This window comes from Polyodon spathula, chromosome 2 (genome assembly GCF_017654505.1).
Source record: "Polyodon spathula isolate WHYD16114869_AA chromosome 2, ASM1765450v1, whole genome shotgun sequence".
Taxonomy (NCBI): Eukaryota; Metazoa; Chordata; class Actinopteri; order Acipenseriformes; family Polyodontidae; genus Polyodon; species Polyodon spathula.
The window spans coordinates 38,202,218-38,222,941 of NC_054535.1; the positions used below are offsets into that span (position 1 = coordinate 38,202,218).

General features: G+C 37.7%; 1 protein-coding gene across 5 annotated transcripts in view; it reads right to left on the reverse strand.

The window, feature by feature from the left end:
• Positions 1 to 3,424: 3,424 nt before the first annotated feature.
• The window catches only part of LOC121296223 (ELAV-like protein 2), a 92,009-nt gene continuing 74,709 nt past the window's right edge, over positions 3,425 to 20,724 (reverse strand). For 3 of the 5 annotated variants that reach the window (XM_041221583.1, XM_041221553.1, XM_041221578.1), the window contains 4 exons: positions 13,324 to 13,477; positions 12,392 to 12,617; positions 6,491 to 6,529; positions 3,425 to 4,671 (listed from right to left, as the gene is read on the reverse strand). In XM_041221583.1, the coding sequence (XP_041077517.1) occupies positions 4,341 to 4,671; positions 6,491 to 6,529; positions 12,392 to 12,617; positions 13,324 to 13,477 (750 nt within the window). In that variant the 3' untranslated portion in view covers positions 3,425 to 4,340. The remainder of the gene's footprint in view (positions 4,672 to 6,490; positions 6,530 to 12,391; positions 12,618 to 13,323; positions 13,478 to 20,724) is intronic. The other 2 variants (XM_041221571.1, XM_041221562.1) reach the window with 1 other exon arrangement.

The following is a 20,724-nucleotide window of genomic DNA, read 5'->3' on the forward strand; positions in this document are numbered from 1 at the left end:
GGTGAAATAAGACACCCCCTGGCAACCAGAAGGAAATGAGGCTCTGTAAATAGCCCCATTGTGGTAACCCTGCTGTTTGGGTTGGAGCACAAGGTGTAAAAGATTTCCTTTACATGTGCCAGTTCTGACTTCAGATCAGACCTAAAGAGCAGATCACCTTGTAAGGGCAGGTCTAAGTGATCTTCAGTATTGAGGATTTGTAGGTGGGTGTTCACCTTGCTGTTATTATTGAGGCAGTGCTTGTGCACTAGTCTCGGCTGTCATAAGCTGCCTGATGCTGTAGCCGTGTTGTGGCCCTGATCTGCCAGTCTTTGTGTTGTCTCCAGGTTGTTTCCCATGGGGTTCAGAGCAGCTGAGAGCACTCACATCATAAGATGTGCCGATATTTTGTGCTGCATGCTTGGTAGTTGTCTACCCTGAGTTAGGGTGGAAGATGAAGTCCTTCAGAGTCCTTGGATAGACTGCCTGATGAGGGTGCTCTGGTAGATAATTACTGGGTCAATGATTGCAGTCCTTGTGACAAGAGGGAACCTTATAGAACTAGTTTATTCTTGAGAGGAATGGCAGAGGTTTTTGCCATATGGCTTCCAGTTTTCCAGACATGGGTGAAAGGGAAAAACCTTCAAAAGCAGGTCGCCTTCAGAGGTGCTGGTGATTGAAAGGATACCTTTAGCAGGCTGTTTGGGGGTTGGGGCGCTTTCAGAGCCACTGCCATTCACTTTAATAATGCATCAGCATTACTGTAGACAGGCAAGGGGGTATTCACCTCCAAATGGGGAATCAAGGTCTTCATCCAAGCAATCAGAGGCCTGAGTGTACCATTGCTGACTGCTGAGGAATAGCAGAAGACAGTACCACTGCTTTGACTTCCTGTGGCAATGGTGCCCCGCCCCTGTGTATTTCTGTGTTGTACGATACATGTTGTGTGTTAATGTTCATGTATAATCATTGGTACACGGGATGTAACATGGGTTATGAGCACAAGTGTTTAAAATGTATATTTGTATTTAGGCACAAGGATTGCACAGTACTTCACGTGCAGGTAAAATGTAGTAACGTGAGCAAGGGGAATTGCACTTTATTAATTCATGTGCAGCTGTATCGAAACTCCAACTGAATGATTGATTAGCAAATCGAGTCTCTGTGCAGCTGCACAACTTTATTTTCTGTCTGTTCAATTATTACATGTTAAGCACAGCTGAGCTTCACCAAAACTCCACCTCTTGTTTATTTGTGTTGGTTCCTGTTTCTGGTCTTTGTGACACTTCCCTAACTGCATGCCTTTATCCGTGAGGAACTGGAAAATATCCTTTTATACTGCCCAAAGCAGATGAGTATCGCTGCAGTAGAAGGCAGAGGGTGGCAGTAGCGCTGTTCTTTGCCCAGATTTTGACCTATTTACCATGGCCTGTGTGGGCTTGAGGTCTTCCTTTTGTGCCTGTGGGAGTTGCCTGTGCAGGGGTTGGTTCCTGTATGGGAATAGCACTTGTCCTTTAGTATGCATAACACACACCAAGGATTTTTTATTCGTACCAAGAACGACCAGAGAAATCCTCACAAAAAGTAGATTTCTCAGTTGAGAGAGATAGATAGGAAAGTATGGCAGGGCTGCACAACAGCTTCATCTTCCGGGAAGCTCGGATTTATTCTCCTGGGCCAGCAAAGAGATCAATGGTTAATGTGTGGAGTTAAATCAGAACCGGTAAGAAATATTGCTTTAAACCAGGTTTGGTTCACGCTTACCTACTAAAGTTAATTAAATAGCTTGTAATGGAGGTTCAATGCCAAGCAGAATTTTTTGCCAAAAGAAAAACACAACCCCTTAGGTTATCTGCATTTCCCTTCAACTTGTTTATTGATGTACTGAACATGAAAAAATACAAAGTATCCAAACACAAAGAAAAGAACATGTACATCCTCTTAAATACTCAACAGAAAATTCTATCCCAACAGTTGTGAACCAAGTCATACTGTACAACTTCAAATAAATACCAACCTTACATTAAATTGTTCTGACACACGGTTGAGTCAAGTCACATTTTTATGCCTTACCACCAATGCTTTCTTCCATGTGCTGCAGAATAAGTTATTTTAATTGTGTTTGTTTTCCCTGCAGTATATAAGCCTGCCCCCTCGAGGCATTCTTCTAAAAGGAATGTACTTTTTGCCAACACAAAGCAACATGTTTGCAAACAGCATTGAGTAGAATAGCATAAAAATGTGCTTGATCTCTGCAGCACGTGCTTCACAGTATATGTACTCTATCAACTATACAGACTACATTTCTACAGATTTCCAAAAAAAGCAGTTGCAAATATAAATATACAATTATGTTTATGCATAGCACACTGCTTGTTCTAAGGGGAAGCATGAGTATTAATTGGTTTATACAAAGCAAGATGTAACTACAGTCATCAGTGCATCCAGGCAGAGGGTTTTCCAATCCCTTTAGCCTTAACATGAAATCATAATAAGCAAGATGTTATTCAGAAAACACTTCAAATTGATTCTTGATATGATCAAGAAACTGACCCCCCCCAAATAGTGGTTTAAGCATTACACAAATTTAGCAGCGTACATATATTAAGTTCCAGTATGAAAAAAATGAAAGCAAATTTGGTCTAAACCATGGTTTATATCCATACCTTACAACATAAGGAAGTACATTTTTATATAACAACCAACAAATGTGATGCACTGTAAATCTGGCCCTTAGGACAACAAATCAACTACACTTCAACAAACAAATGTAAATGCAACCTACAAAAAGCCTAAAAAACGTAAACCCAAAAAACAAAACAAAACTTGAGCATTTGGCATGTCAGTCCAAAAAACAAAAACTGCAGAAAATTCAAAATAAACAAAAAAAAACCAAAAAGGACTTATATTTACACAGCTCTTAGCTCGGGTGTAATCCTTCAACACGTCATTCATTTTACTTTCAACATACCAATTTCCTTATGCTGCTTTGCCAGTGTTCACACAATGCAGCTATAAACCCTTGTAATTTATTTTAATACTAAGACAATATAGGTCTTTAACAATATAGTACATCACTAAACACTGTGAGCTCTATCAGAAGGGAATTCTTTAGGTAGAACAGATTTTCCCTGTTAATGTAACTATTTTCTTTACATTATAATCTGCATTAGTAGTATGTTTTAATATATAATGTATATATATAGATTATATATATCTATATAAGTCATGATATACATTATATCTATATATATATTATATATATATATATATATATATATACTATAATATATATTTATCATATATATATAACTGTATATATGGAATAGGTGGTTTATTCAATATATATTATATAATTTACCATTCACTATGATAGCTTATATAATATTGGTATATATAATCATATATAGATACTACTTGTGACACACACACACACCACCCCACACAAACAAAATAATCAGAAGTAAATGTGCGCTGCTAGGTCACATATTATAACCAGGATGATTAGCCATTCCTTTGATGATTCTACAAATGAAACCAGTAGTGTCATTGATTCTACAAAGCTCTTAAAAGGTATCTTTTACATCATAAATCTTTCCAGAAATTCCAATCATTGCAAATTTCCCGGTAAGGTTCAAAAGCTCACTAGGTGCCGTATGAAGATATTTCTCAGTATCCAAGTCAAAATATTTGTTCCAGGTCCAGTAAAAAGTTTCTCCAAATGTTTCTTTTTTTTTATAAAAATAGATGCTTTTTTTTTTTTTTTTTTTTTTTTAAACCCACATCAAAGAGGTTCTTAGCTCTTTGGCAAGGTACTGCTTTACGAAAAATGGTTTTCCAGTAATCTTACAATAAGCAATAGCCCACCCATAACACAATTTCACTAAATAAATAAAATACGGAAACAAAAATGAGCTGAAACTCAAATCTTTCAATAAATCACTGAAAGGCCAATGCACTGAACGACAAAACAAAACACTTAGAGAAAACAAAATAAATAAAATCACAACATAAAGCCTTAGTCTTTCAAAGCAGTTATGTAACACACACACACAAAGAAAACAAAAAAACAAAGTTTACCTTAGCTGAAACATTAAAAGATCCACCTTCTTCAAAGAAGGTAATAGAATGCAACATGGACAGGTAAGAAACCTGTTTTCCTATATTTAAACATAAAATATATTTAAGAGTTTAATTCAAGTCAAAGACTAGCATAAGAAAAAAAATCATATTTGTAGGACGCTAAATATTTATGTTTGTTTCCCTTCATAAACACTAACTTACAAAGACTTTGACTTATGTATAAAGTTTACGTTAACTTGCCTTTTTGTATAGTTTTATATAAACAAACTCAGGAGACATTAGGCTTTGTGCGTTTTGTTGGTTTTAAATGAAACTTGCAATACTCTGTCCCCTAGACGATATCCATTCAGACTGGCTATTGCCATCGCTGCTTCGTCATAGTTTGTCATTGTGACGAATCCAAAACCTTTGCACTTGTTTGTGTTGAAGTCACGGATGACTTTAACATTGGTTACAGCGCCAAATGGTCCAAACATTTGCCATAAGATGCTCTCATCCGCATCAGGGGCCAGGTTGTACACAAATATGCACCACCCGGTTCCAGCATGCCCCGGAATGTTGATTCCAGCCAAACTTGTTACTCCATCAATGGTCATAGGGGAAAACCTGCTAAAATACAAAAACAGTCCATGTCAAATTACTGTATTAAATGCAATACAAAACACTGTGTTGGAGGTCAACATATACCAAGGTTAACCACAAGATGGAGAATTCCAGTTTTACAGTAAAGGCGTGCATACGTGATCCTTCAGCTTGCTATGTAAAAAAAAAAAAAAAAAAACACACATCTACGGAGAACAGCCCCTCAGTTGCTAATACTTTCATACTTCAAAAGAAAATGCACTACACACATATTTGGTAATTTCACCAAAATTTAAGCAATGATTTATGCAAAAAAAAAAAAAAAAAATGTAGGTTTCTACAGTGCACCTTAAAAGTTGGTACGACCATCAATTTTGTTTCATTACAACCTCAAAAAATGAAAATAAATCAACTACAAAACAAGCTCATCTAAAAAACAAAAACATAAGGTTTAACAGATTCTACCTCAAGCGAGTTGCGAATTGTAGTTCATTGTATCATTTCTACTGCTAGCACGGTTCTAAAACTACATAGCCCACCAACTATTGTGGTTACCAGTAAGTGTGCGCAATGACATGTGCTTTGATCAGCGATTAATACTTATGGCTTGCAGACAGTTAGTCCTTGTCCACATTAGAGCAAAAAATTCAATAACAGTTCAAAACCGATTTACCTGAAGCCTAGCCCAAGTGTTAGTGTGTTCCAACTGCCGTAATGAAACTGGGTTAGTTTAACCCAGCTGCTGTTGAAAAAACACTGCGCTGGATGACTATCCCAGAAACCCCTGTAATGTATACACGTTTTTCCTTATCCCCCCCTGGTAAACATTTACTTTCATAATCAAAAGAGGAATAATTCATATTCGTATGGGGGGGGGGGGGGACTGACACCCCATGCCACAGTAAATAAATTAGATGGATATTTGCACAAAAGAAAAATCTGGGGCGGATAAGACATTCTTTAATTTAATTAAAGTTGAAATAACCTTTTACTTGCTAATATATGATGTGATCTAAGAATTTAAAGTGTTTGAAAAATGTGTGTACCTCAGTGCATTAGCTGGTATCCGACTACCAATTATTATGACAACAATAAATCCTCCTGTATTTTAATCGTCTTGTCTTTATTCTCGTCCGTATGTACGCAGTATAGAACCTGTTTCTAAGCTACGCCGTCTCATGTAACCAGAGGAATTACGGTAACGTACTACCGCAAAGCACTAAGGGATATCAGAGAATACTGTGTAACCAAACAACTCGAACACTGCAAAATCGCTCAAATTCCTCTGCTCTGCTCCACTCCGCTCTAGACAAAATAGGCACGCTCCGCTCACATGGTAAAGATATAATTAGTAAATAAACTAGCTGTCCCCCCCCCCCCTTCGTGTTGCCAATTATTAAGTATTTGTTAGCTTTTTTTTTTTTTCGAACTCCATCCACAGTAATTTCTAAACATTTTAATTTCAAATAACGAAGCACTGAACATGTTTTTCTGGTAGAGCAATTTTGTTGTTTGGCATAATTATTATTTACAGCCCTGATCTACATGCTCGCTCAGCTACAAAATACAATCTCATTCGCTGACCTACATAACTACACGTAAATGCTGTGTGCATACACACCAAACAATTTAGATACTCATTTGTATTTTCACTACATGACATTCAAAAGAAATAAAGGAAGTATGTAACCAAATATGTTTTTACATCCATGTCCAAGATTTTAGTAAAACAGACTTCCAGTATGTATTTATTATAAGACAGCTGCATGGTTAGGGTCTTATTTGATTCAACACCTAAAAACTCAGGTTTTAAAAGTGTGTCACATGCATATTAACAAAGTGTTACCTCTTTACACCATAAGCCATGTTAAGAAGATTGTCCAACCTACAAAAGGAAAGAAAAAATAAACAAACAATGCAGTTCACAAGTTGGAGTAATGTTACTGAACCTCGGACAGTGGCAGAGGAAGAGTCAGTGCAATCGGGGGAACTGTACAGAACGTTTTGGGGGAAAAACCAATAAATTGATAATATCCTTCACATTCATATTTGCAGATGTTACCTTAATATTCATATCATTGTAGCTACCAGTGCCAGTAATTAAGTTTTTTTTGTTATTCTTCCTCATTTCATCAGGTACTGCTATTTTCTTATTGTTTTATTAAAAACAAACAAAGTTAGCTTCCTAACTTTCCATCCCTCTTAACTATCTCTGCATGGAAGCTGGTATGAAGCACTGTTATGTACCACTTGTACTTTAGCCTTGTGGTTTCTCAACATTGCAAAACAGTTTCCTACTGTCTTAATGGAAGGCTTTGCAGTTATAATCTGTGTGCATGATTCATCTGTAGCTTAGGTGGAAGCTGTTAACAGGTACTGCAGTGTACCAAAATAAATGATAGGGGGAGAAAAAAAATATGGATTTCTGCCAAATACTGGAGGGACTGGTGAAGGGACTTGTTAGCATGTGATTAAAAAGGAGCGTAGTACTGGAAGATGCACACAAAATGCAAGCAGAGGAGTAGAAAAGCTTATTACATGTAGACATATACTGTTTCATACATGCTAACAGTCTGAGAATAAAATATTTAACACTTGGACTTGGCATGTTTTAGCCCACAATAAAGTCCTGAACCAGGGCCCACTGCTCTTCCTCCGCCACTGCTCTTAATTAAAAGCAAAACAAAAAGTGGTCACTTTTTCAGTAAAGCAATAGAAACTATTGAATTTAAATTTTGCTCAATGTAGATTTACAGCAGGTATTTGTGCTTAATTAAATAAGCATTATCTTTCACGCTAAAGAAACAGAATACAATGCACTACCTTACACAGTACTTGTACAGAAAATGCAATTTTTTGACCAAGACATGGAGGTGAAAAAAGGAGGCAATAAGACTTTACACGTAGCATTTAAATATTTAGAAAAATTGCATTTCAGTCCATGGGTATGCTAGATTTTTGGTTTTATATAAAGACTTTTAAAAAAAGCCCTCTAAATATCACTGGAGATTTCTGAAGCAAATGAATGCCTTTAAAACCAGTCCCCATGTGAAGTTTTCAGGTGGGGAATAAAAGTTGCTGCCCCAATCTCAAGGCCAGTTCAGTTGCTTCATAGTTTTTATAAAGCAAAAGAATAATGGAAGTAAAGCATCAGGTTATTTTTTTCTCTATAATTAACAGGAAACTTACTTAAACAAGATAAAACACCCTTAATACTAGCATCTATGCTGACAACAGAAAATAAATTGGAATTTGGGTTTAACATGTGTTAGGGTTTTAGTATATTTGCAATATTTACACACCCACTCCACGATTTTACAGGATAGTTTGATCAGATTTGCAGAATTAGAATTACAACAAAGCTATCAAAAGGTAAACCATTTCTTTCAATTTTTAAACAAACATTGAAATCTAGAGAATACTTCAACAGCTACATTTTTTTTTAAATACTAGAAGCACCAAGCTGGTCAATTTAGCAGTCATGAGTTTTTAAAAAAAAAAATTACTCTAGTGTTCCAGAATGTAATAAGCATGCCCGTTCGTGACTTTTCCTAAATATATGCATTAGATATACTGCATCGCGATATTGGAAAATTGACTTTTATATATGTATCGTCAATGTCTTCACTAGTACGAAAATAAATCTAGCTAATAAAATAAGACATGTTATAAATGTATTCCATGCTGTTTTAAAATACTGTAGGGCCCCAGCTTTGTGGAGGTTTAGAACAAAACCACTGTTATTGTCTGTTCCAGGATGTTGCATTTCCTGCTGCTGCTGTCAGCTGTATGCACGCATGTGTGTGTGTGTGTGTGTGTGTGTGAGAGAGACATTGGGGGAGGGAGTGTCAGACTGGATATGTGTTACATTCTGTGTGTTCATTTGGATGTAAAAAGTAGTAAGAGAAAGGCAGTACTTACGTGCCACTGTTCAGTGAATGCGTGTAGCACAGTATCTTATTTCTACGGGGACTATAAAATGGATCTTGTGGCAAAGAAGAATGCTTCCTCTGCGGTTTAGACATTCTTCAGGTTCAAACGACCTCTTATACATCAGGTTGTCAAGAAGATCCTCCTCAGCAAATCAACCATCACAGCAGCCTTCGCAAGAGCAACGAAATACCACCGACAGTGCCAGATGGAAAAAGCCGACAAGCTCAATAGGTTTTATTGCCAAGGAAATGCTACCAGTGTACAGTGGAGAAGAGAGGCTTCAGAAAAATGTTGCAGGCTTTTGATCTTCAGTATGAAATTCCAGGAAGGAAGTACTTCTCAAAAACAGCCATTCCCAAATTGTACATTAAAGTCCAAGCTGATGTTGCTCCACAAGTTCAGAGAGCCGACTATTTTTCTGCAACAACCGATATGTGGCCGAGCGTGAACACGACTCCGTTCATGTCCCTAACTGTACATTTAATTTCCCCTGAATGGAAACTGAAATCATGATGTCTGCAAACTAGATTCCTACTGGACAACCACACAGCCGAGAATTTAGCTAGAACCCGTCGCTGTGCTAATTTGTGCGTTGGGGTTAATGGGGAAAGGATAACGATTAAATTTTTTTTTTTTTTTTAAATAGTGAAAGAGAAGGATGATCGCACCTTACATTCATTTTGTTAAATAAGTTCAATATTAAAATTAACTATTGATCTCAACACATTTATCCGATTTATTAATAGTGTATTCTTTTCTACATTAACTACTTTCCTGTATCTTGCCAAAATCCACAGGACTGTGCTGCTTGTTGGGGGTTCAAGCAGAGAATGATAGATAGAGAGAACTTTGGAGGAGGCACCAGCAATCCAGCTGGTCCTGTCAGATGACAAACATCATCAACACCTTGCCCTCACATGGCAGGACATCATTATGCTTGAGGCAGGAAACGGTGCCCTCAAACCAGTGGCAGAATTTACTGACATTTTGTTTGCCAAAAACTACGTGTGTCCTCAGTTCACCCACTGCTTCAACATTTGAAGACTGTTGTTCTCCATGACTCACTTGATGATGCAACCCTAACTGCCCACCCGAAGAAAGGTATGTCCAGGTTGGATGCCAAGTACATACAAGCAGCTACATTCATGGATCCTCGCTATTGTGGCGACCAAATAGATCACTTGTAGGAAACGTAGCACAGACTTATGAAAGAGATGACAGCAAAAACCAGGCAAACCCAAATGCTTTGTTAAAAGAATCCAGGAGGGTGAGGCATAGTTGCCCCGAACACAGTTCTCACCGTGTAGCCTACCCTCAAAGAAAAAAACCTTAAGCAGTCTCCTTGGGAAAGGGAAAGCCGTGCCACACACACTGCCACTGGAACAGCGGGTTGATTTTGAGATCTACAAATTACCTGAAAGGAACCAGTTATTGATGGCGAGGAAGATCCACTTTTATGGTGTTGCAACAACGAATCTCGGTTCTCTCCGATGGCAAAATTATCCAGAAAAAACACGTGCATCTGCACCCTCAGTACACCGTCTGAGCCTCTCTAGCTTAAACCAGAGAAAGTGGATATGCTTGTGTTTCTCACTAAAAACCTGTAGGAGTACATAAACTGTAGTAACACTGCAAATTATAGCATGCTTTGTTATTTGTATATTATAATTAAGCAGTTAGACATTATGGTTTAAAATGTGTATTTTGTTACTTATGCATGGTTGCCAAAAAAAAAAAAAAAAGTTGATCCAGAATAAACAAGTTTGGCAGATTAACTTATTTGCAGTCCAAGTTATTAGTAAGATGCTGAATTGCTGGCCATAGAAGAACGTAAAATCGGCTGTTCCATGTAAACACATTAGAATCGTAACAAAAACATAATTAGGGCTTCTGGATTTATAATTATAATTAGGGCTACATCAATATTTTAAGAGAGTCTGTTAAGGCAGAGATGTTATGTTTGCTACTATTTTCTTTATTTAATAACAATAACATTTTACAAAAGAGGCAGTATTGAGAACATACAATACATATTGTGTTCCGATACAGCATCTTTTAATAAATAGTATAAAAATCGAGAAAAAAAAAACAAAAAACAAACAACATTCACACTTAGAGTCCTTTTATGTGCTGATCAACATGCAAAAGCACTGCACAGCGGCATGCAATTGGTTCAGATAAATAATGTGACATTTGTTTTATTGCGAGAGCAGCGAAAGTCACATGCCTTCTGACTGATAAATTTACCTTGGCATCGGACATTTGTAACAGTTTCATTACAAACGTTTTTGCCTGGCTTGTAACAGGCAATATTACGGTAGATGAGCAGTTGTATATGGCTAACAAACCTGACAAGTTTGGCATCAAGTTCTGGCTGGCAGTGGACTTTATTTTAAAATCTCGCGTCAATGGTTTCCCCTACCTGAGCAGGGATGACACTCTCCCTGCTGGCTAGAGACAGAGACCGCGTGGTGCCGAGGCTGACTGAGCCGTACCTCGACAAAAGGGAGGAGTGTGACCATGGACACTTTCACATCACTGCATTTGGCCAGAGAATTTGCAGGGACGGGGACAGATGGACACCCTGGTAGGAACTGTAAATAAGGAGAGACGCAAACTACCCCCTTAGGCTCCAGGCTTGCGAGCATCCTTGCAATGTACTACACTGTTCAGGCACAACGACTGTGCCACCATCAGTGGTTTACAAGTGCAAGAACAACAAAACTGATTATTCTCAGCTCTATGTACAAAACAGTGGCGAACCGATGGCAAAAAAAAAAAAAAAAGCTAGAGACAGTGGAATACTACAATGCCACAAAGTTCCGGGTGGATGTGCAGGACCAGATGGCACAACAGTATTCGGTTAAAAGGCGGATCTCGTCATGGCCTGTGGCTGTATTTTATAACATTTTGGACCTGGTAGCCATCAAACTGCAACAGGAGGGACTTTATCTAGCACATATGGGTCAGAAAATGGCAGAGGCAGATGCCCCTTCTGGCTGTGCTACAGCCACTGCACCCACACGCAAGAGGAAACAGTGCCAGGTTGCAAAATGCAACGACAAAACTTTGGATGTCTGTGCCGGTTGTGGAAGGGAAGTGTGTGGTAACTGCACAGGTTAGAAAGTTGCCAGGTATGTAGGCTAAATAACTTGAACAGTTTATGGTACTATAGTGATTTGTGTATTATACCATTTAAAAAAAAAAAAAAAAAAAAAACACTATTTCTACTAAAATAATGGGTTATACAATTTTGTATGTAGAGACCTGTTACAAAACAGTTACTAGTGAAATGTTTGTTTTATTTGATGTTTCTTTTTTTGTACTGCTCCTTTTGAAATACTATATGTTTTGTTTTCCAATTAAAATATGGTGATTCTACTACGCAAATGTTTGATTTGATGTTCATAAAGCTTGTGTTTTAAACAATTTATATGTTTGTCCCTCATTATCATATTACAGCAGTTTAAAAAGCTACTGGTTAATTACTGGTTTGACACTTCTAGGTAACATCTTGGCTAATGTAGGTTTGGAAACCCTATGTTAACCTTTATTTTTTTTTTCTAAAAGCATTCTTCAATCTATCTTCCAAGTTGTGGCAATATGAACTATATAATACTTCCTTTGCAATCCAAACAAGACAACTGGAGCAAACCCATTAGTCGGTCATTTACTAGACAAAATAAGAAAGTTTACCAATCCTTACAAAAACAAATCAATCAAACACGATACAGCAGCAATGTAGACTTGCCCTAAAAGGTGAAACACACGATTATTACGTAACAATATGTTGACCTAACTACTGTATATTTACCTGAACCTCTGAGCTTGTTGAGCAAGGGGTCCTGGGTACCTTCTGTTTGGAGACTGGTACAATTGTGACAGCAGCGCCTGGCTTGTTTTCTGGCTTGGGTTATTTGCAAACTTCACTGTAATTGGTTCTGTGGCACCTGGAGGCTTCTGACCATTAAGGCCTTTAATGGCTTCTTCTGCTTCAATTCTTCGATCAAACCGGATGAAACCAACACCCCTGGACACCCCTAAGTGGGATGATGATAACAACAATACTACTATATTTTGCCCATAACAAATTCCTAAAATGCAACATCTTTGCATAAGACATTTACCATGTTTTCCTTCAAATTAAGCTTTACTGCTCAGGAACAAATCACCTCCACCCGCCCAATATGATTACATGCCCAAATGTATAGATTTGTTTCAGAAATACAAACTCCACATTTTTTCCCCAGTAACCTACTGAACATAGAGTAACTAAGCTTGCATGCATGTCTATTTATAAAAATAACCTGAAAATTGCCTGACCAGCAAATTACCAGTCAGAGCCTTGTCCGTAATCCTTGCCTCAGAATATACTGCATTTCAGAAAAAAATGACTTTACAGAGATTCAGTGTATTAGCATTTTATAAGGAGAGTTGAGACTATTTTCACATAGCAGCTTGAAAATGGAGATTATAGCAGCTGTAAATGTATTTTATTACTAGCCGTGAAACAGGCATTAAACCTGCACCTTCGGGGTGAAAATTACCAAGTCTGGCTTCCTGCACTCTGCAATCTATTTTTGTCTATGCATATTTATGAACATTCCAGCAGAAAATTGCATTTTCAGGCCCACATACCACCCCACCTTGGATATTTTCTGGAGGCAACGGCGTTGCATTTGAAGGCAGACCATTTTAGTGGCTGCCAATCTAGAAAGCTAAGACATTGTAAATCTGCCTACTCACCGGTAACTTGGTCCACCAGAATACGAGAGGTAATGATGCGTCCATACTGAGAAAAGAGCTGCTCCAGTTCTTTCTGAGTCATGGTTTTTGGAAGTCCACTCACATACAGATTTGCATCTCTAATGGAAGCTGAGCTTGGACGGGCAAAGGAAACCTGTAAAAACAAAAGTTGATAGCCATACATGCCCGATTGTGCACACGCATCTTTATTAGCACTCAACATATACACAAAACAAATAAGTATACCTAGGACTTCTGATTTTCAATTTTAACCGATACAGATAAAACACCCGACACAAAAAATAAATGTGTATAGCCAATAAACACCGGAAATGATTAATCAATTCATGTTGACTTCACCCCTTTTCCAGGAATGTGCCAGTGACCATAAGGATTTTATTGTGGAAGACAGCAAAAGGAAAGAAGGTATAGCTAAGTGTGCAAGTATTGTCGAGTTACCACTATTGTGTGTGTGTGTGTGTGTGTGTGTGTGTGTGTGTGTGGGGGGGGGGGGGGGGAACCCAACAAAAAACAAAAGCCTGAAATATACCCTAACTCGACAGATGTACATGTCCCCTCCCCTTCCTTGAAAAGGAAACACAAAAGCCCATATTGCAAAACAACTTAGTTTACTTAATTATTATTATTAACACCAGGTGCAGAAACTCCCCTTTTTAAAAAAGTAGTTGCCAATTTTTAATTTTCTCCCAATTTGGAATAGCCAATTATTTTTAGGCTCAGCTCACTGCTACCACCCTGCACCGGTTCGGGAGGGCTAAGTCGAACATACGCTGTCCTCTGAAGCGTGTGCCGTCATCCAACCGCTTCTTTACACACTGCAGATTATCTGGCTGTGACCCACACCCGCCTAACCTCTCGATTTTCCATCGAATCGAGACCATAATTAAATACATACCAGTTTGCATATTGCTAGCGCTGTCATTGGCTGCTTCAAGGTTTTATAAAAAAAAAAATGCGCATTCCCATTACACAATGTGAACAATGCGAGTTATTTTCATTCTTTTTTATAGACTGATTTTACAATTCTGTATGTAGGCCTACATATAACCAGTTTACAGGTGGTTACACAATATTTTCTTTTGAAAGGTTTATTTTATTATAGTTTTCATTTTTTGAAGTCGTGCTATAGGCTAATGTGAAAAAAGCCTTTTTTGTAAATAATTACCTTGTTTTACAATTTTGTAAGTACATATAGCAGTTTACACAATCTTTTGAAATGTTTAAAGTTTTTATTTATTTTTTTTTTTACATCATGTATTGTGCTAATTTAAAAAAAAAAGTCTTATGTTTTTTCATTTAAATAGTGTTTCTGCTATGCAAATGTTAGATACAATGTTCATAAATAAATCTTTTGAGTTGCACCATAGTTTGCGTTTCATTTTCATATCAAAGCCGTTTAAAATGTACCCGTCAAAATGACATAAACCCGGCAGTTCTAGTGTTAAGTACTATAGTATTACTATGAAATCTACTAAAGTAAAATGAGAATACTACAGTAATAAAGAACTATAATTCTGTACTATATTACAGCTACTGGGCTACAACCCAATCACTATTGTACAATACACAGTACAATATTGCTTGCCCCAATGGTTTATTAAATACAAAACAAAAACAATATACAATTGTCAATAAAGCATGCTCTAAAATGTGTTAAATGGAAATGCTCTACGACTTGGAAAAGGTTTCTTTCAATATACACCTGCTTTTACACCTGTCAGATAGTTGCAGTGATTCGGGTCCAGCATGGTTTGTGTCTGCATTTCATTATCAAGGTAACAGAGTACTTCAGTTATTTAGTATGTCTCATCAGATTTGCAGTGCATATCTTATTACTATCAATAGTCTACCTCAAAGTAGAAAAGTCTGTGAATATTCAAAGAGCATTCAATAGGATAAAATCTGGAAGTAAATTGGATCCCAGTATCACAGGTCATAAAATTTTGCCCCTGGGAAGTGCTTTTAATGGTATGTCTGTCACTCAAACTAGCTGTATAACATGCTTCCAATACAACCTTAATAAATACAATGGGTGAATATTTTTCCCCCTTTGTTGTTAATCACACTATCATTATGTGAACTACACTACAGCCACCAGGAGAATCAGCCATGCAGGTCAGTTAGAGAATGGGAGATTTGTTGACAATGTTCTTGTCAAGGTAAAAATCGACTGTAAATGCAATTCCAGCAGCAATTGCCATTGTTTTTATATACATGTAGAAACTCTGACCAGTAAGTGTGCTGCAGTTGGTGATTGTGAACTTGCTATAGGGTGTGAAGGTCTCTCATATGAGTACAAGGTTCAGAGGGGTTTGCAGGTAAGCCAGAAACACAAAAGTACAGGTAGTACTTACAGTACTACTACAAAATGCTGCGACATACTGTATTAAACTACTAAAATATACCATCTTATAGTATTACTGTATTACCATAAAAAGTAATAGTACAAATATGATGGACTATAGTAGTACCATAAAGCAGGGGTCAGCAGGTGGCGGCCCTGCAGCGTTTCTTTATCAATGTATACATTAAAAAAAAAAAAAAAAAAAAAACCATTAGTTAGATCCGCCGCCTTGGCACTTACGCAGCCAGCTTCTGTGTTGTTCCAAGTTCAAAGGCACACAGCCAACGTCACATGGAAGTACGTAATCAATGCTTATGTAGTAACTGCACGCGAAGTGCTGAGCCAGCGGAACGACATAGCTGAAGTTGGCTAAATTAAATTAATTGTTTTAAGAGAAATGTCCCGTCCCCCCCTCGATGGGAACAAAATGTACAATTTAATGACTACATGTAATGTTAAACGGGAATAGATTAAACCTGAATTTGTGTGTTATGGCTGCTTTTGGTGGGAATCCACATACCTTCAAAATACTATTTGCGCACTTTTTTTTTTTTTCTGAGAAACACAGAAGTAACGGGCAGCTAGTAAATGTAAATGAATCCCATTTAAATAGCTATTTATCTTTGCTGTTGCACAGATAAGCACTGTTTGAATTCTGTGTGGTTTAAGATTGTTGACTGAAAAGACGATAGCAGCGGTAATGTCTTTGTTCAAAGAGTTCCATTTTTTAAAATAAACACAGTATAATTGTACTTATGCTTTGCTCAGTACTTATACTTATGCTTTACAGTGTTTCTGTAAGTTTGGTACTATGCAGGTATTACAACATGACAATTGAATTAATTTTTTTTTATTAAGTTTTGTTGGTGGTAGCCCACAAACCGTTTTGTGGGCCGCCAGAGTGGCCGAGGGTTACACTGAGGTTGCTGACCCCTGCAATAAAGTACTACCGTAGACTATAAATCTTTTCACTAAGGGAGCAAAAGAGAATCCACCAGAGAAAGTAAACAAACACATGGTACAAAATGTATCTCGATAAAAACAAGCATTAAAACATTAAATGCATAATTACATGAAATGCCAGCACAGGCATTTGAAACATGACGGGGGCAGACAAATCAGTAGTCCGGGCACCTGGGACTACCAAAAATTTGGTTGGGACTTCCGGCGGCTTCTAAATAGTTTTTTTCTTAAGCAGTTACTTCAAAGATCTTCCAAATAGAAAATATTTGGTTACTTGTACAGCCAGACTAATAAAACAGCTCAGTTTACTTCCCGTTTAGTACACGCCTACTCAGTTGAAGCGGTAGCTAAGTAACCAGCGAATCCAATTGTGATTGGTTTAGGCCTTAAGATTCATGACTTTAAAATCACGCATTAGTTGCTTGCAAGATCTGCGACATGACAGAAACCAATCTGAGCGGGGAATTTGCTTTGCTTTACTAGAATGGTGCCGGCGGTATACTATATTTTACCAGTTATGGTTGAGAATACATACATACATACATACATATACATACATACATATATACATATATATATATATATATATATATATATATATATATATATATATATATATATATATATATATATATATATATATATATATATATATAAACAAATTAATAAACAGGAGAGAACACAGTACCCTCAGTGGCTGTCAATGTTACCGAGGTGCTGGGACACTGCCGTTCGAGCGCAGTAGCTTATTCATTTCCACTGCACTTCTTTAAATCAGCGTCGCACTACTAAACTATCTGGTATTCAGTTAAGGCTTAACTATTAAATTAAGGTTTAAAAGTGATGGAGAGAGATGGAAAATAAGCCATTGTTAGACAGCAGTACCCTGTTGGCAAACTCAGCACGGATGAGGAGAGGTGTCGGTGCTTGAGGGCCATTATATTTCAATACAAGTTTATTTATATCGCTGCATGATTGTTTTTTCGTGTGATTCACAACAACAGAGACAAAGCAAGACAGGAGCTTGTTTACACTGTAAATCCGATGTACTTGACTTTAGAACCTTTATTCCGTCACGTTTTATTATACATCGTGATAATATACACTTTAGATGACCATGACTGGAGTTAAGCGTCCCGAAGTAAAGGAATTTTTATTACACATTCTGCTTTGAGATACATGTATAAAAACTCCTTATTCTAATACCTGCTAAAAATACATTATTTGAAGTGGCAAAGACAGGGTGAATGAGCATTGACTGACTTTTTTGGTATGTTTTCTGTTTTGCCATCTTCCATTTCTACTTACTACTTTGGGATTTTTTGAAAGTAATTGGTCACTCAGTTTCACAGTTACAGCTGTACGTCTAACTGAGTGTAAACAAGATGGCTACCAATGCTTAGTTTAAATTCGGTGAGGTAGCGCAATATGTGACAGGGCTCCAACTGTCCCTATCCATCCAATATACAGACAGCTGGAACATTGCTCAACCAATCACACTGCTCGTTTCACATTCCATTATGCTGTCGGATACGAAAATCAGACGTTTGTATTCGCTACAAACGACACACCTTGCACTTATTTGCCGTCATCAGAATTTGTGCAACAGTTTTAAAAAAAAAAAAAATTAGCAAAATGGAAAAAAAAGAGCTCTGTGATAAGGAAATGATATGCACACACACATTGATATATAGATCTCTTGTCTTGGGTCCTCTCTCTACACCCACTCCCTGAACCCCCTCATCATATCTTATGGTCCCCCCCCCCCGTATCTCTACCTGTCCATCTGCTATCTCCTCCTAGATGCACTCGCATCACCTCAAAACACAACCTCTCAATCAGAAATCCTTTTCTTCTCCTCCATCTTCCACCTCCTCTGATCTATCGCCATTCCTCTGGAATCAAGACCACACTCTCTCCCTCTTCCTCAGCCAAGAACCTCTGAGTAACCCTGGACCCCTGCCTCTCCTACTCCCAACACATCAACTCTAGCTCACGCCTCCTGTTTCTACCTGAGCAACATACAGAGAATCCGACCCTTCCTCACCAACTAGTCCATGCAACTCCTGGTACGCTCCCATCTAGATTACTGCAACTCCCTCCTGGCCGGCCTCCCTGTGTCTTCCAACCATCCGCTCCAGCTCACCCAGAACTTCACTGCTCGCCTGGTGTTCTCTCTGCCTCGCTTCTCGCATGCTACTCCACTGCTCAGCTCCCATCCAGTTCAAGACTCTTGTACTTGCCTACCAATGTCTTGACCAGACTGCACCCAGCTACCTCCAGACCCTCATCTCTCCCTACAACACTACCCGACCTCTCCACTCCGCCTACACTAGAAGGCTGGCCATACCTCCTCTACACGCCCCTGCCTCCAGAGCCTGCTCCTTCCTCACCCTTACCCCGCAGTGGTGGAACGACCTTCCTATGGATGTCAGGACTACCCAGTCCCTGACCACCTTCCGGTGCGTCCTCAAGACACACCTCTTCAGACACCTGTAAAATCCAACTCTTCCCTTCTGGACAATATAGCACTGCCTGCCTTTAAGCCTTTGAGGTCCTATGTAAGACCAGGTCCAACATTAAAATGTTCCCTTTTCGGTACGATGTCGGACCCTGTCCAACATCATCATAAAAGATGTCAAGCACAGGTCTCTAGTCGTTTGATCTCCGGGAAAAAGCTGAGAAAACTTTTCAATGGCAGAGTGAGAGAGAGAGAGGAGCTGGGGATAAGAGAAAAAAAAACACACACAATGGATCTGAGAAACACCCATTGTCCCTGCACCACACACCTAACACATTGATATGTTATAATAATAAAATTAATTACTTTTATCACACTGAGGAGTTTGGCGATAATGAGAAATCAACCCCTGATCACTCATTTTATGCATGACTAAGAGGTATGCGATAAACACAGCGAACAAGGGGTGGTGTGGGGCTGGAGATGTAGTACCGAGTGTCCTGTTGATATGCAATGCACTATTTTACTTTAATAAAATTATTTTAAAACAACGCGTGTAAAATAAACATGAAGATGAAGTGCATGAAAATAAATCCGACCCGACGCGCCCGACAGGCACTGAATAAATGGACCGCTAACGGTTAATGCACTCTAACTTGCACTTAACTGCTCCCTATTTTACTGTATTTTATCCCACACTTAACCCAATCTGTAGTATTTTGTATTTCACATGCACTCGTATCTAACCCTTATGCAACTATCAACACTAGTCTGCTATTGAACTGCCCCGATATCAAATCACACCGTTTTGTAAAATTCATAAGTTCCACAATTCTACAATAGTCCTTTTGTACAACTTCAGTTTCCCCCAAAGATAGATTTCCATATAGTATGTAGGTTTCAATATATAAAATCTCAGACACAGTACACATTCAGTTTTATTTACAGTAAGTGGAAAGTGTTTTATGTTCCTGAACTATAGAACAGTGACAAAGAGGTTTTCACTTATTCTTGCAAGCACACATGTGATCAAGTGTAAGTTATGCCTTTTAATGGGGCACCAACCATATATAAATAAATCGGAACACAAGCTAAAACTACACAATCAATCAGATGACCACAGTAAAGTTTTAAAATAATGAGATGATGCGCGTTTAGTAATCAGTAAGAGTAATCATCAGGAGTAGTCTAATATATATATATTATCTATATATATATCTATATATATTATATAGATATATATACTATATATATATATATATATATATATATATATATATATATATATATATATATATATATATATATATATATATATATATATATATATATATATATATATATATATATATATATATATATATACATAAACACACACAACGGCTTGCAAAAGTTTCCTGACCAATTCTCTCATGTTACTGAATTACAAATGATACATTAAAATGTCGTTCTGTTTGATATTTTATTTTTAAACACTGAAACTCAGAATCAATTATTGTAAGGTGACATTGGTTTTATGTTGGGAAATATTTTAAGAAAAATAAAAAAACTGAAATATCTTGCTTGCATAAGTATTCAACCCCTGTGCTGTGGAAGCTCCCAATTTGCACAG